The following is a 25,528-nucleotide window of genomic DNA, read 5'->3' on the forward strand; positions in this document are numbered from 1 at the left end:
CCTGTGCTCCACAATACAAGTATTCAGTATATTGTTAAGTATAATGATCAGATAATGAACTGCCACCTGGCTATGTTATTCTACTCTGTGGATTTTGACAGTTTTCAATCGCCCCAGGGTAAAATTTTCAGTCACTTGTTCTGCAGCTGCTTGCCTTCTTGTCTTGCACCTTGATGCACAGATAAGGCAGAAAAAAGGTTTGGGGAACCACAAGCGCTGTAGGATATGATATTTTAAGGGCAGGATGGTGATGGCGTCCAACCACCTAACCACCTACTTAAATGTCCATATATGTGGGTGGGTGAATGCAGGCAATCAATCAAAGGAAACTACTCCTCCTGATCCTGCATGCGGACAGACACTTACTTTAAAGTTCTATCTCGCATGCACGTAGCGTTTTCTTTTTGACTGGACGTCACTGCATTCACACATGTAACTCAAATGGGCTGACACTTTAAAATTCTGTCACGAGTACCCGTAGCAGGTTCTTTAAAACTACAAGATCCTCTTTCAAAGATAAGCGACTTTTAATTCACACAATAAAAACTCATGGAGTTGTGCAAACATGAAAACAATCTGAGGCAGGAAACAGAGAGCAGGAACCCCGGAGTGGTGTAGATGAGCCGGCGGCAAGACGCTGCAGACGCAGCTGCTGTTAACACTTCTCGGTATGTGTCTCCTGTCCTCCTCACATAAAGACTGCCTAGGTGGAGGGCAGTAACGGTATTAACGCGTTTCAGAACGGATGTTCCTTTATCAAGATATGCCGTGACATCTCCTGAGATCCTTTTACAAGCCAAGCCAGATAACCCAATCTTGTAGCGTGTACTTCCATCCACTCTTGCCATTTGCTGATGATATGTTCCTTGAAGTTCCACGCTGATATCATTTTAGAAACCTTTGTTTGTATTAGCAAGCCGAGCTGTTGCAATTGCCAAAGTTTATTTTTTTAAAGTTCCAGTTATTGCACCATAATGTTATTATTACATCATGTTTATGGTAAATATAGACAGCCAGTGCAATTTTGCATTTTGATACATGACCTGACCATGCTGGAAAGTTGTTAGCCGATTTGTAGACCATCAATAATATTTATTTATACAGATGTTTCCATTTGTTTGTTCAATATATGTATAAAGATAAATAATAATAATAATTGTGAATAAAAATTATTTTATTTCAAATGAATAAAAAAGTTTAATTATTTTGTCTACAACATTTAGAAATAGTGGGTGACATTTAATAGGGAGTGAGTTTCTGTTTGTGCCAATTTTTTGCGCAAAAACGTCCGAAATCGCACAGTTTTCAGAAATCACCAACTAATTGCGGCAAAAATCGCACTTTTTGCCACGAATTCTCACATTCCGAAGTGGCGATTTCTCAATTCGCATCCAGATGTTTTCCCATTGGAAAACATACAATTCGCAAATTTAATGGGGTGCGAATTTGGAAATCGCCCCAAAAAAAATTGCAAAAATCGTCCAAAAAATAGACCAGGTTCTGACTGGAGAATTTGTCAGAAACATGCACAGATCATTGCGATCAAGATCAAGTCCCCCCAGCCAAAGCATTCACCCCCTGACCGGTCAGCATGGGCAGGGGTCCTGGGGGAGTGGGGACCCCCCAAAGAAGGGGTCCCCCCCCTCCAGAACTTACCTGCCCATGCTGAAGCCCGGGGCTGTCCTCGATGCCCCTGGCTGTGGCATGACAACAGTTTTTTCACCCCCATATTTTTGGAACCAGGACTGTCTCAGAAGCCCGGTGCTGGAACTTAAACACGGGGACCCCACAAATTTTTCCCCTGTATTTGGAGAACCAGGACTGGCTCAATGAACCTGGGGTTGTTTATGCTCAAGGGAGGGGGATGGGGGGGGGTTCCTCATCATCATATTTTTAAATGTTAAATGTTATGTAGAACACTTTTTTGGACAGAACCATACATAGTCCACACTGATCTGTGCATGGTTCTATGAAACTCCGCAGGCTGGACCTAGTCTTTTTGTTGTGTGATTTGTGGTTGTATTTTATGGCATTTGAAAATTCGGACCCTATTACTCTTGTGATTTTAATGTTTTTATGAGAAAACATATGGATGCAATTTTGAATGTGTGATTTTTTTAGACTTATCAAAACGTGCAAATTTGACCGCAGTTTGCATGTTACTACATGTGAGATTTTTGGTAAAGTGTGATTTCGCCCCTTTTTTACCTAAAAATCGCACATGTGTAAAAGTCACACCCTCGTACATTTCACCACTGGTCGCTGCCTGCCTACAATTACTGACATGTCTACTGTTACTGCATACAGGATGGTGCTGTCACCATTGAAGAATGGTGGATAATTATATCTATTTCAGCATCCCAGTAGACATGTCAGACAGTCTGTATCTATACTGGTAGGAAAAAGAGGCAATTTGGAGATCCTAGCACAAATTATTACCTAAGTTGTCCCCCGTCCAGTGCGTACTCCGAAACAGTTTTAAATGTAGCCGGGAACCTGGTCAGCGAGCGACTTAGAAGATTGCTTCCACAAGAGTAGGAACAGGAAGAACAGCAATTATCTCCAGAAAGTACAGAGGGACCTGTGATGGTGGAGTCCAGCGGGGACAAATGAATACTCTGTGAGGATGTACACACTGATGGGGTGAGGAATTGGAGGATGGGGAGGACATTGCAGTTTGCTTATCAACCTGAAATTGGTGTGGATGACGCCATCATATATTTGATCCAGAGATCACTACCTCATCTGGGCCCTTATTCTGGTTGGTGCGGCCGGAGCCGCATATGCGGCTCCGACCGTGCAGGCGAATCCCCGCCTTCCATACGGATCGCCACGGCCGTCCGTACGCGGATATGTGGCGATCCGCATGAAATTGGACGGGGATACGCCTCCTCCATGGTGGGAGCAGCCCCTGCATTCGATGGTCGCCGAACATCGAATGCAGGGCCGCACGCTCCACCAGGTCCCGCAACACAAGACCACACGGACACTTGTCCGTGTGAAATCTTGTATGGGGGCGGGCAGCTGACATCCGGCGATGTCAGATGCCCGCCCCGTACCCACGCGTCACGGCCTCATTACCATGCATACGCCCCGCGTTTGCATGGGAACGCCCATGAAACGCGGGGCGTATGCATAGGGTAATGAGGATAAGTAGCCCCTCACGCCCCTCTACGCCCCCTGTGCGGCGCATAGAGAATCCTTGCGGCGAAATCGCCTGCACATGCGCAGAGTGACCTCTGCACATGCGCAGAAGATAAACATCGGCGGCCCGTACGCAAGCGGGAATATCCGCATCGATCAGAATAAGGGCCCTGGAGAGAGCTGGGGCTACCGTGAGAATAATGTTCTTTAAATCTCCAGTGCTTTTAACACCATTCAGCCCATGCTTCTGGGGAAAAAGCTGGTTGCATCTTCATCTAATCACCTGCATCCTTGATTACCTTACTAACCATCCAAGGTATGTGAGGACCAGGGAGTGCCAGTCTGATACTATTATCGGTAGTACAGGGGCACCGCAGGGAACGGTTTTGGCACCATTTCTTTTTACCCTCTATACTGCAGATTTCACATACAATACATCAACCTGTCATCTGCAGAAGTTCTCTGATGACTCTGCTATTGTGGGCCTTATCGTAGATGCAAAATTTTGCACAAGTTCTCTGTACTCCCCATCATCACGATGGGGAGTACAGAGAACTTGTGCAAAACTTTGCTATTTAGTGTCAGGGGAACCATCTTCAGCTTAATACGAGAAAGACTAGGGAGTTGGTAGTTGATTTCCGGAAACTTCAGCAGCAAATTCCCCCAACACTGGTGAGGATTCAGGGAATGGATATTGAGAGCAGAAGAGCTTACAAGTATCTGGGTTTTCACCTGAACAATAAACTGGACTGGCCGATAACTCTGCTGCTCTGTACAGGAAGAGGCAGAGCAGTAGACTTGCTGAGAAGACTGAGGTCCTTTGGAGTGCAGGGAGCGCTCCTGAAGACCTTCTTCAACTGTGTAGTGGCATCGGCCATATTCAATGGAGTGGTCTGCTGGGGCAGCAGAGTTTCCATTGCCGACAATAAGAGACTACACAGACTAAAAGGAAGGCCAGTTCTGTTTTAGGAATGCCTTTGGATGCTGTAGAGATAGTGGAAGAGAGGAGAATGATAAGCGAGATAACATCCTTATTGGATAATACATCACACCCACCCCAGAATACTTTGAAGGAACTGTGTAGTTCTTTCAGTGATAGGTTGCTTCACCCTCGATGCTCAAAGGAGAGATACTACAAGTCTTTTCATCCTGCTGAGATTAGAATGTACAACTGTAATGGTCTGTAGTAGACCTTCATGTTCTTAGATTCTAGATTTATATTGTTTGGACTACTTATCATGTGTGTTCTTATTATGCTATTTTATGATTATCTGTACTTTGAACCTTGCTATAAAAATTGCAAATTTCTGCAATGATAGACGAATAAAGGAATTATATTCTATTCTATTTATCTTGCCTCTGTAGGGTCAGTTTGTGTAAGGAGAGATAAATGAATTGCTTCTTTTTTGTGGGGGCCCAAACAAACCAATCATTTCAGCCACAGTTGAAATGATTGGTTTGTTAAAGTGTGCATGTCCAGTTTATACCATAAGGACAATTTTATCTTGCACCTCATTTCTTTGCATTATGTGCTCTTTGGGGACTAGTTTGCCAGTGCAGTGCCACTCTTAGATGTGCCATGGGTTTGTGTCACCCACTTGTGTCACTTAGCAGATCCAAAACAAAATCCTGAAAGGGTGGTTTTGACAAAACCAATCCAGATCCAAAACATGACAGGAGATCCATATACAAAACCAAAACACAATATACGAAAAGTGTCTGGTGCACATCTCTAATTGTAAATCATTTTTTGTTCTTGTTTTGTTCATACTGTGTCTGTTTATGTAAGGTGCTTTGGAGCCCTTTTGGCACCAAATAAATATAGGATAATCATAATGATAATAACAATAATGCTATTAATAATAATAATAATAATAATAATAATAATAATAATAATAATAAAGTTAGTGACCAATCACCAGGTGTAACTTGCATAAGAAAAGCGTTTATTAAGCATATTGTGCAAAGCAATAGAAGTATGCTGAAGGTGCCCATAATAATGGAGAGACACAGGATGCAACATCATGGGAGCTGCAGACCTTTCAGACAGTGACATATATGGTAGTCAGCTACATACAGTAACAGGATTACAGAATGTATAACAATGGTTCTATTGAGATGTGAAAGCATGCATAGGTATCATTTGATCTGCACAATGTATTTACTCTCCAGTCTGAGATAGTCTTATAGAAGAAGAAGAAAATAGCTCTAAAAGATTTGTAAGTGAATCCATATGGCTTCCATTTTTCTTGAGTAGACAGTTTTTCTGGTGGTAATAGTGATGGTATTAATATTTCTCAACAATATTTGTAAACTTCTCTGTTGGCAATCATTTCAACCACTTTCATCACTAGCCAAATCTTTTTGGTTCCTTAAAGGAGATAAAAACAATATCATTAAGGTGCATTCCCCCCTAACAGACCTAAATAAGAATCATAACAAAATGTGTCAACCAAATATATACACTTCATAACAGACATGACATTCTCTACCATCTGTCATTTCAGGCTGTGATACAGGTAGAACTGTAAATCAGAAATAGATGAAGGGTAATAGTGGTATGTCCAGTTCATCAAGTGGAATTGGAACTAAACATCTTTGTAAATTGGGACAGGTAAAAAAATATATTTTTTTCTTCAATTTGGGATGTAATATACAGTATGTCATGAGTCATAAAATGTGCTCCTGTACATTTGAGGGGGGGTCACTAAAACTGATAGGATGGAAATAAGGACACTGTGATGGGGTGCAGAAAATCAGGACACTGAGATGGGTTGGAGGAAATTAGGACATTGAGATGGGTTGGAGGCTATCAGGGCAATAAGATGGGGGGAGAAAAACAGGGTACTGAGATGGAGTGGAGGAAATCAGGACACTGAGAAGGGGTGGAGCAAATCAGGGCAGTTAGGTGGGATGGAGGAAATCAGGGCACTAAGATTGGTTGTATGAAATCAGGGCAATGAGATGGGGTGGAGGAAATCAGGGCACTGAGATGTGGCGGAGGAAATCAGTGGAGTGAGATGGGTAGAGGAAAACAGGGTACTGAGATGGAGTGGAGGAAATCAGGACACTGAGAAGGGGTGGAGCAAATCAGGGCACTGAGATGTGGTGGAGGAAATGAGGGCAGTGAGAAACTACCACTTGATTCATAAATGCAATCAAGTTTTACATTTTTTACTCACTTTCTTAACTTCCAGTTTGGCAAACTGTAGTATTACAAGCAATTAATGTAAACATATTGTAATGTAAACATTTTATGTAGCCATAAAAATAGTTACCTGTGCTGGATTATGATCAAGTCCTGGTTCCAGTCCATCTTTGGGTGCTTGATCCTGCTCCTGACCCAGTGCCACTGAAGTTATAGGAGTATAGTTAGTATAAGGACATTAGAAATCATCAGGCAGAAAACAAAACTGTCCATAATTATTCTTACCTTTCTCCATCAATGAGCTTGCTATATTGTTGGATCTCTGCCTCTAACTTAGTCTTCACATCCAGCAGATCTTCATATTCTGCAGTCACGCACTCTATGTCTACTTTGATCTCTGACACTTGAACCTCAAACTCAGAAATTTGAGCTTGGATCTGTGCAAGCTGCATACAGAAACGTCCTTCTGTCTGTGCCAATGTATCTTCTAGAGATTTTTTCTGTCAACAAGAGAGCATCAGACTTGAACATGTGGATTTATTCCATTACCAACATCACCAAAACAGGGATTTTCCATCTTCAGATGATCATAATTGAATGATTTGTACTTGATACAACTTTTACAATACACGTTACTTTATTGTTATTACATATGTCTGTTGGTTTGTAGCTGCTGCATGTATTTATATAATCAAGCAGAGTAATTCCATTACCCAAGGATACAATGCTTGTGGTGTGCTCAGCAAATTAGAAACAACTGCGTACAGTATCTCCCAACATGACCCATTCCAGGAGGGACACAATGCTCTGCTCCTGGACTTCCCTCTGAATGCATGCTGAATGTATGATTCCCATCACCTGTTTTGAACAGGTTAAATGATAAGAAAGATGTTTCAACGCAGGTGATGGCAATCATACATTCAGAGGGAAGTGTAGGAGCAGAGTATTGTGTCCCTCCTGGCAGTGCCAGATTATCCACAGGGTGACAGGGGTGGTAGCCACGGGAACCCCACACATCCGCGGCCGCAACATCGGCACTGTTGTGGTGGTGGCAGGTGGGTGGCAGGCAGTGGAGTCGGTCTGAGTGGGGTGGGCAGGGAGTCCCTGCGACAGATGGGAAGTCAGCAGTGGGGTCCCTGCGGTGGATGGGAAATCAGTGGTGGGGTCCCTATGGCAGATGGGATGTAATAGAACTAGTAGTTCCCATCTGCAGCAGGGACCCCACCGCTGACTGCCCATCTGCCACAGAAACCCCACTGCTCCCAGCGGTGCACGTACCCCACTGCCCGGATCCCCCCTGCTTGGACCCCATGTTGCCCAGGTACCACTTTCCTCCATGGGGGGGGGGGGGGCACAGATCTTAATCTAGCCCTGCCTCATGGAGAGGGTCATGTTGGGTGGTATGCAATTGTATCCTGAGAATAGAATACTTTTTTATGCCAGAGCAAATAAATCTAGTATAAAGTTGTAGGATAACTTTTACAGTCCAATAAATGAAAAGTTTAACAAAGGGTGAAAAGATCATTAAATGAAGAATTGCTTTTAGCTCTTTACCATGGCAAGCAGGGACTGAAGCTCAATCTCTAAGGCTTGAAGAGACTTCTTGAGCCCAGAGGATTCACTCCTGCTGCTCTGGGTTTGATCAACGCTGACTGATATTTCTTTTTTCAAACCTTCACTCTTTAAAAGAAAAACATATATTTTTAGTTAGTATCCATTAAAGGTGTAGGCAGTATTTGTAATTACAGCAAAGATACGCCGGATTTGCTTTCTTCACAGCAGAAAGTCCTAAGTAGCTCACAATTTGCCTGATCTATAAACATTACAACATCCCTATGAGGATAGGTTCTAACAATGCTCTTACCATTTTGTTGAACTGGTCTTCAGCATCTTTGCGATTCTTCTCAGCCATGGCCTCGTACTGCGCCCGCATGTCATTTAGAACCTTCGTCAGATCATTACCAGGGGTGGCATTCATTTCTACAGTAACTTGGCCCATTGTTGTTTCATGGGTTCCTTTAATCTCCTACAGAATAGAATACATATTTTGTTATTATTATATTAAATACACAAATATACATTTTATTCTCCTTCTTGCGAGGTATATTTTATTGTATATGTGTCTAATGATCCACCTCCTAGAATGTGTTGTAAAACTTGTCACTTGGCTTCTTTCTGCATTGTATTGACTTATTGAGCCTTAATGGAATTGTCTATTTCTATGTACAATGCCTTATTGCGTTATTAATACTACTTCAATAGAAATATAAAAAAAAATATTCAAATTATTAAAGGGAAAGGAATTCGATGAGTTGTCTTTTATACTTACATCATTATAATTCTTCTTCAGGCTAGCAATTTCCTCTGTAAGGCTTTCAAGTTGGTGTTGCAGGTCAGTCTTGGAAAAGTTCAGATCATCCAAGACCTTTCGCAGGCCATTAATATCAGCCTCCACACTATGGCGGAGTGCCAGCTCATTCTCATACCTGGCAGGATAAACAGATGTAGGCAAGCGGATATTACCATATGGATCATGTTTCTCTTTGGCAAGTTGCTACATTGACAGTGCCTCCTGCCTCATGCCTCATCACATTCACAGAAGTTATGTTAGTGCGTTCTGGTACATTTATATTTATTACAATTTGATTAAATATATACATTCAGGATGACACCATGTTAATTTATGTACCATACTATATGCATTTTATCACATTACAAGAAAATGTTTATTTTCTCATCTAAAGAAGGGTTATGAAAGTTGATATTGATGACTTTTGTAGACTTATAAAATTTATTTGGAAACTTCTTATTTTTTTCATATACTTTATTCTCATGTACATACCAAAAGTATACTAACTCTCAATATAAATCTATTTACCCATGGGCAATTCAAATATCTGGGATTACCCTGCATGTTAAGTCCAGAGGCGGGTTTTTCCTTGTAGCTTCAGGAGCTGAAAGGGAAAGTCTACAAGAAAACCACCTTTATGGAGTTTAACTTGCAGTGAAACCCACTGGTTTTGCATTTGTTACAGTATGTAATCAATGGGATTAATATATGGGGACAAGGCTCTTTTATTGAATAACTATAGGTGTAAAAAAATGGAGATGTTCCCTGCCTAATAAATCCTGCTTTTAATTGAATTGAGGACACTAAGAGGAGGGGGTAGTGAATGCAGATTACTTGGACCTGGGAATCAGTAAGGCCCTGAAAGTGCAGATGGTGCCTCACCACACCACCCAGTGAATATGTGATCACGTCCTGTAATGCGCACTACGACAATCCACCCAAAATCTTGACCCTGCTTTTCGATATGTTTTACACAGTTTTTACATACTGTATTTGAAAACTTATAAAAAAGTATCTACATATCTAGGTAAAAATAAAAAAAATGTAATTAAATACAAAGTACTGTGGCTACTGAAAGGTAATAGCTCCCTTTATATTCACAAGTTTCACGATAAACTAAGGTTGTCTGACAGATTGCACAAATGGAGCTTAGATGTTATTCTGGTTCCTATAAATGTGTTTATGGTAAAGAGATTATGTGATACATACCCACTCGGTGCGGCCCAAATTCACTACCCCATGTGATTGCTGGGGTATGCACATGCACATGCTCCAATATGCACATTTGTAAACCTCCGGAGTGAACGTCTTTCGGCAGGGGGCGGACACAGCATTTCACGGGTGTGCCCACAAAACCAGTGGGTGCACCAATAGAAACATTGGGCGTACCCCTGCAAACACAGGCGTGTCCATGCCTGCTTGGGGAGGGCAGCAGACATCACATTACATTGCAAAGGGGAAAAAAACCTTTTGATTGTGAGCGACCATCGAATGATTTTTATTCCGTGCGGCCGCATGCAAGTGAGGGGGGCAGGCATTCAGCGACCTGCATTTACTTGCTCACTAGACAGTTAATATATGCAGCTTACCAAGCAGGTCTGAATCAGGCCCTTTAGTATAGCCACAGTAATAGGAAAGAAAATTCTAATTCTGATTAAAAAAAAAATAAAGTAGAAAGATTGTGACCTCTTGAATCCAAGGTTTATGGGGCACCGGAGGACCCCTGATACTTTCTAATCTGACTCTATGGGAAATACAAAGTTGGAAACCACAATTAATTCAGTTTTTGAACTTTGATGAATAAAAGTCGCCATGCTTGTATATGGGGACAATAGATAGTATTCATGCTGCAAGTTAAGCTGAATTCATCTGTAACATCTGTATAAATGTATAGCCCAGGGGTTCCCAAACTTTTTTGAATCACGGCACCCTAGTGTATCGGAATTTTTTCGCGGCACCCCTAGGCCCAAAAACAATTAATTAGACTGGCTTTATATGCGGATCTTAGGGTCAGTTATGTGCTAAAGGGCAGGATTTGCTTCTGTTTGTACACATTTTATGATTGGCAGCCGCCAGCACTGGTTTTGCCCATAAATAATTAACCATAAAAAAATTGAATTGGTCCTGGACCACCAACCTGGGGCACCCCAGCAAGTGTCCCGAGGCACCCCAGGGAGCCACGGCACACAGTTTGGGAACCACTGGTATAGCCCCAATAATTATTTTGGTATGCCCAGAATTCCTACGTATGCTCAGTAGTTAATTTAGTTAATTTATTCACTGCACTCTGAGTGAAATCGCATCGCATAGCCCTTTTTTATGGCTTGAGATGTGAGATGAGATGAGATCTCAGTAGTTCATATGTAAAACACATAAAACAGCACCACTCTAAACGTCACCCCGAAGCGCGGCGAGCCCCACGAGGGGCGGCGGAACGCATCCTCCGACCTTTTCATACTCCCACTATCCACGTCGGCATGGAGTTCATTTATTATAGTGTGGCGAGCAGATGCAGAATACATGTAAAGTAATCTGTGTACCAGTGGCGTAACTAGATACATGTGAGCCCCGTAGCAAAAGTTTGGAAGGGCCCCTATTTATCACCTAATGCTGAAAAATCTATACAGCACATGTAACTTTAACAGGCAAAACGGGCCCCTCTCAGCTCTGGGCCCCATAGCAGCTGCATCCCCTGCACCTATGGTAGTTACGCCCTTGCTGTGTACCCTCGCGGAGCTCGCTAAGCTCGCCAAGCTCACCACGCTCACCACGCTTTGGGCTCGGTGGCTTTCTGCGCTCGCCCCGCTTCGGGGTCGGTGGCTCGCTGTGCTCGCCACACTATATAAAATGAACTCCACGCCGACGTGGATAGTGGGGGTATGAAAAGGTCGGAGGATACACTTCGGGGTGACGTGGAGAGTGGTGCTGTTTTAGGTGTTTTACCATATGAACTACTGAGATCTCATCTCATCTGATTTCATCTCATCTGCGATGTGATTTCACTCAGGGTGCAGTGAATAAATTAACTAAATTAACTACTGAGATCGCATCGCACATCGCATCGCAAGACACAAAAAGCCATGTGATGCGATGTGCGATTCGATTTCACTACGCAGAATAGCCCACTAAGCAAATAGCTTAGTGGGTGCCCTGCTAGGAAACAAGTACCCTTATTTCCTATAAAAGTATGTGAAGATTAATCTTTAGGAATGATCAGTAGGCCATATGTTCAGTTTTTACAGCTTTTCATTATGTTTGTGTAAATTTTTTATTTGGACTTTGTTGATAAACTAAACAATCAGTCTAGAATATCAGATGTCCATCTGCTACTGTTCTCTGCAGTGTTCTGTATTCCCACCAATGACAAGGGTTTATACTTGGTTATAGTGCGACACTTCCTGTACATGTACCACAAGTGGACAATTAGTGCCGTAAGCTTTACATCCACAACATCAAACTTACTTCATCTTGAAGTCATCAGCAGCCAGCCTGGCATTGTCAATCTGCAATACTATGCTTGCATTGTCAGTGGTAGCTTTCACAATCTGTGGGAAACATGTTACCATTCCAGTTGTATCACATCAAGCCAGATATCATATTAACTTAAAATATTTAATATTGAAAAATCTAAGATTATTTAATAGGTTATAAAGCAGGGATGGGGAACCTTCGGCCCTCCAGCTGTTGTTGAACTACACATCCCAGCATGCCCTGCAACAGTTTTATTATGGCCAAATAGCAAATCTGTAACAGGGCATGCTGGGGCGTGCAATTCAACAACAGCTGGGGGCTGAAGTTCTCCATCCCTGTTATAAAGAGTCCAGGAAAAACAAGGGATTTGCCAGATTACAGTTCTCTTTCGTTTTTGCTGATTATACTCAATAGTACTGCCTACTGGAAAAAAATTAATTACTAGTGTTTTTTAAGACTCCTTATTGAAACTTGTATGTCCAGACTAGTATTTCCAGCTAATTAATAGACTAGAGACACTAATCTGGCCACATGGTCTTCTAATGTCATACCGTTACCTTTTTATTACAGAAATAAAGGATTGCAAAACTCAATATTTTGAGTGACCCTCTCCCCTTCTCAGTCTGCTCGAACGAGAACAAGCAGGTGGGAAGAAGCGAGCTGCGGCCGGGAAGAGGCAAGCTGCAGTCTGGAGATCGTCACTTACCCGCTGCTTGTGAAGACAGCATTGAATAGGGCCCCGCAGCCATCTCCCCCATCGAGAGATGGCAGCAGGTGATTGAATAACCCCCTTAAATGTAGTAATCAAAATACTTTACATCAACTCCCAACTTGTTATGTGTATGGTATATATTTAACTATAAAGGCAATTAAAATAGTTGCTCTGTTCTGTGAAAAGCATACTCCAGATTGCTCCACTCTATGTATGGGAAATGACATCACAGAGTAGGTTTAAAGGGAACCTGATATTATATATATTTTTTTATAAATTAGGTTAATTTACATTTTTTGGATTATACAGTTTAAGATGTATTCAAATATTGGCAATAATTATAAGTTCTTCAAGGTTTTAGGAAGTTATAAAGCTGCTGATGTCATTGTTTCGATGTACAAAGCAGCAGTTTATTCACCAAATTTTTCCGTAGCAAATTTTATATTGTTTATTACTCTTACCTTGGTTTTTAGATCAACAATCTGGGTGTAGTATTTAGAGTAGTCAGTTCCTCCTTCTTTAGTACTACTGGGTCTATGCTTTTCATACCATTCCTTAATCTTAGCTTCAAGGTCTGCATTTGCCTTTTCCAATGCATGGACTTTGTCCAGGTAAGAGGCCAAGCGGTCATTAAGATTCTGCATGGTTTGCTTCTCATTGACAGAGAGAAGGCTATCATGTTGGACACCACCACCAGCACCGCCAGCGAAATCTCCTCCGAAGCCAGCTCCACCAACAAAGCCACCAGCACCACCATATCCTCCAGCACCACCACCGTATCCACCTGCGCCACCGCCATATCCACCAGCACCACCACCATATCCACCAAATCCACCAGCACCACCAAATCCAGCACCTCCTCCATATCCTGTCCCAGAACCTACTGCACACCCACCAAAACCACCTCCGCCATATCCACCAGCACCTCCACCATAACCTCCTGAGACAGAGCTTGAGCCTACTGTTTGTGATGTCTGTCTATAAGAATAAGACATGATGTTTAAGCAAAATGACAACCTTTCCAGATGATAAAAAGCAGCTCCCGTGGAAAGTGTGATATCTCAACAGATTATATTCTTTATATATGAGATACAAAGGGTGTGTAATTTGTGAATTTGAATGTGTTATTTTTACAAGAGTAGAGTTGCTTGCCAAGTTATTGCAACTGTACTGTAATCAATTACCATTATTATTAACTTGCATCCCTCTTCTCTTTTCACCTTTGTTTGTTTGTCCTGTTTCTAGAGCATGAATTTAGGGTGGAGTACATCAAATTGTCACATGATCAGAATACTTAGACAGTAAACAATTTTTCTTTAACTGAATTTTCCTTAATTATTAGTTGTAAAGATTATAGGCATCTTGTTCAAGGGAATTAGAGTTCAGTTTAAATACATCCCACCAAAATCTAAATCTCTCTCCATGTGTTACATATGCCCCACCTGCAGTGCAATATGGTTTTGCCCAGTTGCTTGCCTTTCTGCTTTACAGGGCTTACAAACATGAATCTCCATTACCAGCTCCTCAGGACTAATAATGTATTTCTATCCAGGACTGGTGCCGCTATAGCAGAAGCGACACAATTTGGGGTTCTAAGCCCTATGCCTGTTAACAGAGATGCTTTCCTCAGGGATTGGAACAACAAATAAATTTTAGTCCTCAATGAATAGCAACTGTCCCTTATTGATAAAACTAAGGTTCATCTAAACACTGGGTAATTGCAGTAAGAAGAATTAAGTCCCAAACAAAATATATATTTTTTGGAGTACTTCAGGTAGGGCCAGTGTAAGGCTTCTAAGCACCCTAGGCAAAACTTCTACCTACCCCTGCCAACCCCACACTTCCACCAAGTGAAATTGTGGAGTCCTAAAAATTCCACAGCCACCACCTGCATTAAGTACAGCACAGATGGTTTTTCTCATAAACATCCTTAATTTTATATAGTTAGCAGACTCAATGGTGCCTACCCCGTGAATGGTAGAGCTGGCCCTGACTACAGGTCCCATAAAGCTGTTCTATCAGTCACATAAAATCTTTTCAGTTGGAATTACAGGCTCTATGTTTGTCCTTAATCTCGACTGATTTTTCAACAACTAGTCAAGGAACAAACATTTGTCCTGGTATAAGATCATACTATTTACAGTACTTAAACAAGACTCTTGAAGGGAGTTTTTATTTCCTTTGTATTTTGAAAACATTTTTCCTTTGTTCTTTTATAAAAAAAAAAAAAAAAAACTAACATTTGATGGCTTATTTTTTTTATAGAGAAAATATTGGGATGACATTTATAGTTATAAACAGGGGTCTTCAACCATTAAGTCAGTGTGGGCCACATTAAAAAAATTCAACGAATCAGCAATATTGGTTTGAAGGATAACGTGCCGTGGACTGGCTCATATAGACTCACCTGGTCCTGGTTCCTTGGCAGGTATGTCCTAGTTCTGAGTCAACATGTTTCGAGGCTATGTGTCTCTTCATCAGGGCTCAGAACTAGTGTGTATGGGTTGGGCTTTTATACCTTGTGACAGTCCAACTTCCGGTTCTGGTTTCTAAAGCCTAAACTATACATCTTTAAAAATCTCCCCATTAACCTCTAAAATGGTACCAATACATTCCAATAAATATAGTCTTTTGGACGCTATAAGCCATGGGTCCTCAAACTGCGGCCCTCCAGATGTTGTGAAACTACAAATCCCATCATGCCTTGCCACAGTTTTAACACTCCCTTATAGCAAAACTGTGGCAAGGCATGCTGGGATTTGTAGTTTCACAACATCTGGAGGGCCGCAGTTTGAGGACCCATGCTATAAGCCTTTCTCATAGACGAGAGTCTGGCTGCTTATAATACACGCGGCGAGTTGATCGCGGCAACTTCCGGACGCGTCTGACATCACTTCCTCCCTTGTGTGTTCAGTGGGTCTCATCCGCTCTCCTGCCTGGTTGTCAAAGTTTTGCTGATTGGCGGAAGTTGGTGGAGTTCCCGGCCGGGTCTGATGTCATCTCTCACTCCGTACTATCGGCAAAACTTGGCAGCCTTTCCGCTGTGTTAGTCAGGGTTTATTTTTGATTGCTATTGCACTGATAGATCCTCCTGAGAAAGCCGCTGAGTATTTGGTGAGGCGGAGAAACACATAGAGGAGTGCGGGGGCAACAATTTTGCAGCTATACTAAGCGGTCGAAGTGTTCCACTGAGGTCTGGAGGCTGTGACCCATACCCACTGCTGAGATAACCATAAGTATACTTAACAATTTACACCATGTGCACATAGGTGGGACTGGCCCTTTTGGCAATAATCCACTAACCAACTAACCTTCTGAGAGCTGACTGCTTATAGTTAACAATGCATACATGCACTTACCTTTAATACAGAAGACTACAGGGGATATAGTATAATAATTGTGTGATAAACCGGTTTATATACTGCTGTTTTTTTTATCATAAAAAGAAAAAAAAAATTCAAATATATATGTATTTTAACCTGAATAAATAAATTGATTATTCTGCACAAGCCCTGTTTCTACCTTTTTTTTGTTCAGGACCTGTACCTGTCCAGAGCAAAAAAGCAGGCAATGAATATAGTCAAGGACCAACTACATCCTGGCCATGGCTTGTTTAACCTGCTGCCATTATGCAGACGCTTCAAGGCTATTCTCACCAGGTTCAACAGAAGCCTAAAAAGTTTATTTCCTTAATCGTTTCACCTGTTGACATGTAAACTCATGAACACCTCACTGTCTAGTCGCGCCATAACCCTTTGCACATAACACGTTGTCCCCTCGGAATAACTTTCTATATGACTGTATATGTTCCCCCAACTGTTTATATTGTTTATACTGTATGCTGTTTACTTGTTACCCACCTGGCTGCTGTACAGCAAACCGAAAACAAATTCCTAGTATACCTGGCCAACATAGGTGTGCGCACATTGAGTCTTATGGGTGCACAGGCACCCCCTAATGCTATGCCCACCTTTATGAACACCTCCCTACCAGCAATACCTTTTAAAAAAGACTTTTGCTTTTTAGAACTGTATTCCATTGAAAGAAGCGCCCATCAATCAATTATGTGTGTTTTGCATTGTTACTTATACCAGACCATTGTCATATCACTACATATCATCCATATATGTTTTTTTTTTACTTTATTTGCATGTATTATTATACTGAGAGATGTTTTATATTGTAGTGAGTACCAATAGATGATGGTAGACACGCCTGATTGGCACTGTTAGACACACCCAATGGGCGGTGTTAAACATGCCCAATATGTGGTGCTAGACACACCCCTTTGACGGTGCACCCCCTAATAAAATGTGCTGCGCATGCCTATGCTGGTCAATAAAGCTGATTCTGATTCTGAAATAATGCCCACAGTAAGTGCATTACTGAATATATTACATTGCTACATAAACTGAAAAAGAAAAGAGAAATCTTGTAAATAGACTTACTGTAAATGGAACATTCAGAGGGGTAAATTTACTAAAGCTTCTAAAAAAATGAAAAGAGGTAATGTTGCCCATAGCAACCAATCAGATTCTGTCTATCATTTCACTATTGTATACTAGAAAATGATAGTCATAATCTGGTTGCTATGGGCAACATCTCTTTAAATTTTTTGGAAGCTTTAGTAAATTTACCTCAAAGTGTGAGAATAAAATACAAGGAAGTCGCTGTATTTCAGAAATGTCCTCCCACACATGGGACATACAGTACGGGGGTATATTTACTAAAGTAAACTGATTTTGGTGAATTTTTGGTTGATGGTGGATGATTTAAAACTCGATCTGAATCGATGGCGGGCTTCGAGGGCTAGAGCACACATTTACTTAAATTTCTAAATGTATATAAAAATGAATCTACCAAAATGGAGTGACTTGGGCGTTTGATTGAGTTAAAATTCTATTAGCGGCTGCTCAAGAATAAGGAAAGTCAGGCCCCAAGAGAAGAACAATCAAAAACAAAAAAATGGCAGCACTCTAATGATATATAAATAATGTAAAAACATAATAAATGAATAATGGTATTGTCTGTACAGAAATAACATTTGAATAGTCTAAAAACAGCATAAGCATAATAGCACCAGTAGATCAAAATATGGACTCATTTACCACAGCATTAATCACTGGTAAGATTGTTCCTATAGTCACTGGTTTTACCAAAAGTTTGACCCTTCTACAACTCTGAAACTGAGACCGGGTCACAGTCCCTCCTCAAAAACACCTGGGCAAGCCTTAGTTTTTTCCCACCACAGGCAGAAAATGACAGGTTTCTACCCAGAAAAGCAAGTCAGTCATTTTGTCACTATTTGCCATACAGCTCAAGCACACGCGCAGTCCTTTGATAATCATGCAAATTGCAAAATTACTGATGAGCAATCCACTCTAGGCCTAAGGGCCTAATTCAGAGTTGTTCGCAGCACGTGTTACATTTGTCCCACCTGCAGTGCAACATATTTTTGCCAGTAGAGAAAAAATTTTGGCACAAAGGGGCAGTAGCGCATGAAGGGGGCGGTTTCCAAGTACCTAGAAACCCCCCCCCCCCGACAGACCAAATATTGTTTTAGAGACATAATTGGGTACTTTCCTAGCATGGTGCCCATCGCATAGATTGGCATACAATCAATACAATTGAAACGATTTTTTAATTGTATGGATCTCATCCTATGCATCTCATGGATCTTATGCATCCATAAGATGCATAAGATCCATGAGATCCATAAGATGCTATAAGATAAAAATCGTGAGCCCCCAATAACCATTGTTAACGCCACCAGCACTATCAACGCCAACCCGAAGCGTGGCGAGTGCAGCGAGCCCGCGAGGGGCGGCGGTACGCATCCTCCGACCTTTTCATACCCCCACTATCCACGTCGGCATGGAGATGATTCTATATAGTGTGGCGAGCGCAGCGAGCCACCGAGCCCGAAGCATGGCGAGTGGACTACTTCACATGTATTCCGGCTGCGCTCGCCACGCTTCGGGCTCGGTGGCTCGCTGTGCTCGCCACACTATATAGAATCAACTCCACGCCGATGTGGATAGTGGGGGTATGAAAAGGTCGGAGGACGCGTACCGCAGCCCCTCGCAGGCTCGCTGCGCTCACCACGCTTTGGGTTGGCGTCAATAGTGGAGTGGCGTTAACAATGGGGGGGCCATTTCACCCATGAGGGGGAATTAGCAATTAAAATTGGGTTTTGGGGGCTTTTTACATTGGAATAAATGTTAAATTGGGCCTCAGGGACCATTTCACATTGATTCCAATGTAAAAATCTTGTCGATTGCGTTGACTGTATCATTGCATGCATCTTATGCCGCACAAACACATAAGATGCATGCAATGCTTGAGATATCAGCCCGACACATACAATCTAGATCGTGGACGACATGCTAAGAAAAAGAAGTACCCATAATTGTCTTTGCAATAGTCGAGGACCACCCTCTGACAAAGCTGCCGGCTACGGCTGTAGAGCACTGACAGCTCTATAGGCAGTTGCAAAGACAGCGTAATTACTTGCCTAGCCAGGCTGGCTCCAAATGTGGCCCCCTTCCTCCCTGAATATACAGGGCTGGGCCATCCACAGAATGTATGTATGTATGAATGCCAGCGCTGGCTCAGTGTGTTTTACACTGCCTGACTGCGCTAGATGTACTCTCACACTGATGCGGGAGAGACCCGGCACCCTCCTCGGGAGACCCGCTGCGGACCTGCGGGAGAGACCCGGTGCCGATCTGCAGGGGAGAGGTGGCAGCGACTTGAAGGAGAGACACGGTGCTGATCTGGATAGGAAGGAGCGGCGGCGCCAGCCTGTGGGAGAGACCCTCCACTACACATAAAAAGCGCTGCTAATACACTGAAGGCTGGGAAGGGGGACAGAGGAAGGTACAGGGGATGCAGTTAGAAGTTAAAAAGTGATGCTTGTCTCAAAAACAGTTTTCCCTGCCTTCTTAATTCACTAATTTCCTCTCTCCCATGCTCTCTTCCCCTCCCCTCTCCATCTACCCCAGCCCACCTCTCACTCCTCTCTTTTCCTCTCTCCCCCTTCCCCCCTTTCTCACTCATCCTCCACCTCTCTGCCTAAACTCTTTCTCTATCCTCTCTTTTTTTCTCTATAAGCTCCACTCGTCTCCTCTTTTTAACCCCTTCCTGACAGAGCCAGTTTTTGCGTTCCTGACAGAGCCCTTTTTTTCAAATCTGACATGTATCACTTAAGTGGGTATAACTTTTTTTTGCTTTTACTTATCCCAGTGATTTTGAGATTGTTTTCTCGTGACACATTGTACTTCAAGTTAGTGGTAAATTTTGGTCGATACAGTCTGTGTTTTTTTGTGAAAAATACCAAAATGTCGTAAAAAAATGGAAAATTTTGCGATTTGCAAAATGTTAAATTTTCTGCTTGTAAGACAAATAATCTTACCACTCAAAATAGTTAATAACTAACATAGACCATATGTATACTTTATGTTGCCATCATTATTTCAACCTCATTTTCATTTTTTTGGACACTAGGAGGCTTAAAATATGAATAGCAAATTCTCAAATTTTCAAGAAAATTTCAAACACTGATTTTTTTAGGGACCAGTTCAGTTCTGATGTGACTTTGAGGGACTTGTATGTGAGACACCCCCATAAATGATGCCATTTCAAAAACTGCACCCCTCACAGTATTCAAAACAGCATTTTGGAAGTTTGTTAACCCTTTAGGTGTTTCACAGGAATTAAAACAAAGTGTAGGTGAAATTTCAAAATTTCATTTTTTTTGCAGATTTGCAATTTTAATACATTTTTCTAAGGAACACAGCAGATTTTACTAGAGAAATGTGACTAAAAATTGATTCCCCCAATTCTTTGGTTTTCATAAATATCCTATATGTGGCCCTAGTGTGCACGGTGACCAAACCACAGGCTTCATAATAGAAGGAGCACCTACTTGATTTTGGAGCCTCCTTTTTATGAGATTATTTTTTAGGCACCATGTAGGTTTCTAGGCACCATAAGATGCTAAAAGTTAGGAACCCCCCCACAAGTGACCCCATTTTGCAAACTACACCCTTCAGGGAATTCATCTAGGGGTATAGTGTACATTTCAAACCCCCAGGGGTTTCACCAATTGTGGTACAACTGGGCAGTGAAAATGAAAAAAAATAATTTTTCATTTTCACAGCCCAGTTGTATCAAAATTGGTGAAACCCCTGGGGGTTTGAAATGTACACTATACCCCTTGATGAATTCCCTGAAGGGTTTAGTTTTCAAAATGGGGTCACTTGTGGGGGGTTCCACTGTATGGGTGTTTCGGGGGTCATTTAACCAGAATCTGTGCTGCAAAATCCAAATATCACTCCTTCCCTTCTGAGTCCTGCCATGCACCCAACTGGTATTTTTTGGTCACATGTGAGGCATTGCCGTACTCGGGAGAAATTGGGGCACAGATTTTGGGGTGCTTTGTCTCCTTCATTCCTTGTGAAAATGAAAAATGTTGAGCCAGATCTGCATTTTTGTGTAAAAAAATGTAATTTTTTACAGAAAAATGCAGTTCTGGCTCAAAATTTTTCATTTTCACAAGGAATGAAGGAGACAAAGCACCCCAAAATCTGTGCCCCAATTTCTCCCGAGTACGGCAATGCCTCACATGTGACCAAAAAATACCAGTTGGGTGCATGGCAGGACTCAGAAGGGAAGGAGTGATATTTGGTGGTGGAATGAATGGTGGGTGCTATGTCGCATTAGCAAGACCCCCGAAGCACCAATACAGTGGAACCCCCCCACAAGTGACCCCATTTTGGTCACCAGCTTTGGGAGGGGTGCTGGCGCTGCGGCTGGCGGGGGGGTGGGAGGGGTGCTGGCGCTGCGGCAGCCGGGTGGGTGGGAGGGAGGGGGGCTGCCGGGTGGGAGGGGCGGGGGCTGGCGATCGGTGGTGATCGGTGCTGTACTTAACCGCACCGATCACCACCGATCACTGTGTTACCGAGCGGCTTAGCCGCCGGTAACACAAAAAACGCTGCAATTGGCTGTTCACATTTGAACAGCCAATCGCAGCGATCGCCGCGAGGGGGGATGTCTGCTGTCAGGGACAGCAGACATCTCCAAACTGTCACCGCGTCTATAGACGCGGTGACAGTTTAAAACCATGACGTATATATACGTCTTCGGTCGGGAAGTACCTCCCGACCATGACGTATATATACGTCATATGTCGGGAATATCTTTATATATATATATATATATATATATATATATATATATATATATATATATATATATATATATGTATGTATGTGTGTGTGTGTGTATATATATATATATATATATATATATATATATATATATATATATATATATATATGTGTGTATGTATATATATATATATATATATATATATATATATATATACACACATATATATATATATATATATATATATATATATATATATATATATATATAGTCCCAGGGTAGCCAGGCACTACCTCCTAAATCGGTTACTGTCTGGGTGCTCGCACCAAACAAATGTATGTATATTCCCAGCGAGGGTGCTGCACTCCAAAAGAATACTTCAGTTAATCTATATAAAATGAAGATTTAATAAGCAACGTTTCGATGTCAGCGCGACATCGTCATCAGGCTTCAACAAAGTACAATACAAAAGAACATACCTTTATAACAAACACCCAGGTGAATTCCTAGACAGTGAACGCCGGATACCAGCCCCTCAGCGCAAGCAGATGACGTCAGCAGCGCGAGGAGGGTCATCAAGTGATTGTGCACCCATCACCAGGACAACAGCAGTAAACAAATGGACGCGACCATGTCTTGTCAGGATCGTATACAAGCACACTGAAAAACAGAAAAACACATATCAGTATATGCTAAAGGTATACAGAGAAACGCTATGCTAAGTCATTAGAAAATATACAGCAAGACAGAGAAAGAGATAAATAAGCATATAAGCAGAAAATACATCAATAACGGATATCTCATATGTCACATATATCGCATGGTGCAGCAAGCTATATAAGGTCAGTAGCAACAGAATATAGTATGCATGACTAAATCATAATAGAGCAGAAATGCCAGTATGCTCATTAAGCCCGTGAGGTGCAACGGTACCTAATTTAATGATCCACCGAGCTTCGCATCGAAGGAGTGCAGCTTTGCGGTCACCACCCCGTATGGACGGGGGGACATGATCTATCATGCGATATTTCATTGTCATTAAATTATGTTTAAATTGCGCAAAGTGGCGCGCCACAGGTTGCTCGCTAGTGCCAGCTATAAGAGCTTTTTTTATAGCTGACCTGTGAGCGGCCATTCGCTCCTTGAATGTACGCTCAGTTTTCCCTATATAAGAGAGGCCACAAGGGCACAATATCTGATATACAATATATTGCGAATTGCATGAAAGGGTGTATCTGATGTACATAAGTTTACCAGTACGGGGATGGTTGTAAGTTGGGCCAGGTATCATGAACTGGCAGGTAGTACAGCTACAGCGAACGCATCCCAAATTCCGTGAAGCTCTACCTATTTTACAGGGGGCAGCATCGGATTTGACTAAAATGTCCCTAAGGTTACGGGAGCGCTTGTAGCTCGGTAGCAGTTTGCCATTATTGATACCAATGTCGGTATCAGTTTGGATCATGGGCCAGTATGAGTTCGCTATATTTTTAATTCGTGGGCTGAGTTCGTTGTAAGTAGTAACCCACGGTATGGTGGATGCCGTCAAGGGGTTAGGGATTTTAGGGACTAACAATGAATCTCGTTCTAAGGCCATGACTCTATTTTTAGTGGCTAGCAGTTCTGACATAGGGTAGCCTCTGGCTAGAAAACGTTCTACCATCTGATCAAGATGGATAGATACCTGGTTGGGGTCGGAGACTATGCGTCTGACCCTAAGCATTTGGGAGTAGGGTAAACTGCGAATGGTGGATTTTGGGTGACAACTAGAATATTCAAGGGCATTATTGCGATCTGTGGGTTTACTGTAGAGGCAAGTGGACAAACAACCATTTTGTAAATTAATAGAAACGTCAAGAAAATGAATAACAGAAGGGCTCCAAGAGTACGTAAATTTGATGGGACTGGTGCTTAAATTGTGGGCATCAATGTAATTACATAAGACCTGGGGGTCAGAATTCCAGAAAATCAAAAGGTCATCTATATAACGAAAATACTGTAACATATGAGGAAAAATGAAAGAATTATCAAAAAAGAAACTTTGTTCAAATTCAAACATAAAGGCATTGGCATATGAGGGAGCTACCGCCGCCCCCATAGCCACGCCCATCAGCTGTAGATAAAACTCGTTGTTATATAGAAAAAAATTTTTTGTTAGCACCATATTCATAAGCTCCACAAAAAAATTTACATTCGGGCCCAAGTATTCAGAATTATCACTTAAAAAATGACGAAGTGCCGACAGGCCGTCGGCATGTGGAATGGCCGTATAGAGCGAACACACATCAATCGAAAACATGCATGTATGTTCACCCAGACCTGTCAATGATTGAAGACTCTGTAATAGACTGGTGGTGTCCTTGAGGTACCTTGGATGTTTGGAAATGCAAAGTTGGAGTTGGCTGTCCAAATAGATGGAAAGGGGTTGCATAAGGGAGTTCCTGGCTGCCACGATAGGGCGGCCGGGTGGGTCCACCAGTGTCTTATGTATTTTAGGTGTACAGTAAAACAAGGGCACCACAGGATGATCAGGTAACAGAGCCTTTTGTAATTTGGTAGAAATATAGTTGTTGTCCACTCCAGTCTGCAGTAATGTCTTGAGTTCTTTGGCGAAGATCGGAGTCGGGTCATTCGCAAGCTTGCGGTATGTGACAATATCATTTAAGTGAGATAGTACCTGTGTATGGTACTTATCCAAGTCCATCAACACAAGGGCTCCCCCTTTATCAGCTGGGCGAAATACCAGCGAATTATCGCTGGCTAGATTTTTTAATGCAGATCTTTCGACCCTACTCAAATTGTTGTGCAAGCATTTGTAGTCGCGTGCCGCTGATGAGACATCTTCATTTAGTAGGCGTGCAAACGTCTTAATTGACGGATTAAACGACTGTGGGTCGAAAGTCGACCTGGGTTGAATGCGCAGCAGTTGTTGTGGTAGTTGGTCGACATGGTCAATAGTACTGACACTGATGGGAGGGGGTTGAGATTTATTAAAATATTCTTTGAGGCGAAGTTGTCTGGACAATTTTTGTTGTTCCACCGTCCAGTCGAGTTCGCTAAAGATAGTGGTAGGGATGTAAGAAAGTCCTTTAGAGAGGACCCTAGATTCTGTTTGGGTCAACTCTCGTGTCGACAGATTTATAATTAGCGATTCTTCGGGGGTTTTTTGTAGCCCCTTCCTCGTGTGGCGGCCACCCCTTCTGGTGTGTCTACGTGTCCTCCTGTGTGGGCACGGGTTTTCACAGCTAAAGGGATAAACGGTTTAGGTTCTGTCGACACGAGAGTTGACCCAAACAGAATCTAGGGTCCTCTCTAAAGGACTTTCTTACATCCCTACCACTATCTTTAGCGAACTCGACTGGACGGTGGAACAACAAAAATTGTCCAGACAACTTCGCCTCAAAGAATATTTTAATAAATCTCAACCCCCTCCCATCAGTGTCAGTACTATTGACCATGTCGACCAACTACCACAACAACTGCTGCGCATTCAACCCAGGTCGACTTTCGACCCACAGTCGTTTAATCCGTC

The 25,528-nt window shown here is 42.2% G+C and overlaps 1 protein-coding gene across 1 annotated transcript; it reads right to left on the minus strand.

Annotated features, from left to right (window-relative positions):
- Positions 1-5,110: 5,110 nt before the first annotated feature.
- LOC146007084 (keratin-3, type I cytoskeletal 51 kDa-like) lies at positions 5,111-13,820 on the minus strand. The gene is made up of 8 exons (XM_083145465.1): positions 13,287-13,820; positions 12,105-12,187; positions 8,622-8,778; positions 8,157-8,318; positions 7,847-7,972; positions 6,578-6,792; positions 6,423-6,496; positions 5,111-5,515 (listed from the first exon to the last, which is right to left on the minus strand). Exons 1-7 carry the CDS (start codon positions 13,818-13,820, stop codon positions 6,439-6,441), a joined length of 1,335 nt encoding a protein of 444 aa, XP_083001591.1. The 3' UTR covers positions 5,111-5,515; positions 6,423-6,438.
- Positions 13,821-25,528: the final 11,708 nt, after the last annotated feature.

Source organism: Crinia signifera, chromosome 6, assembly GCF_055691185.1.
Source record: "Crinia signifera chromosome 6, ASM5569118v1, whole genome shotgun sequence".
Taxonomy (NCBI): domain Eukaryota; kingdom Metazoa; phylum Chordata; class Amphibia; order Anura; family Myobatrachidae; genus Crinia; species Crinia signifera.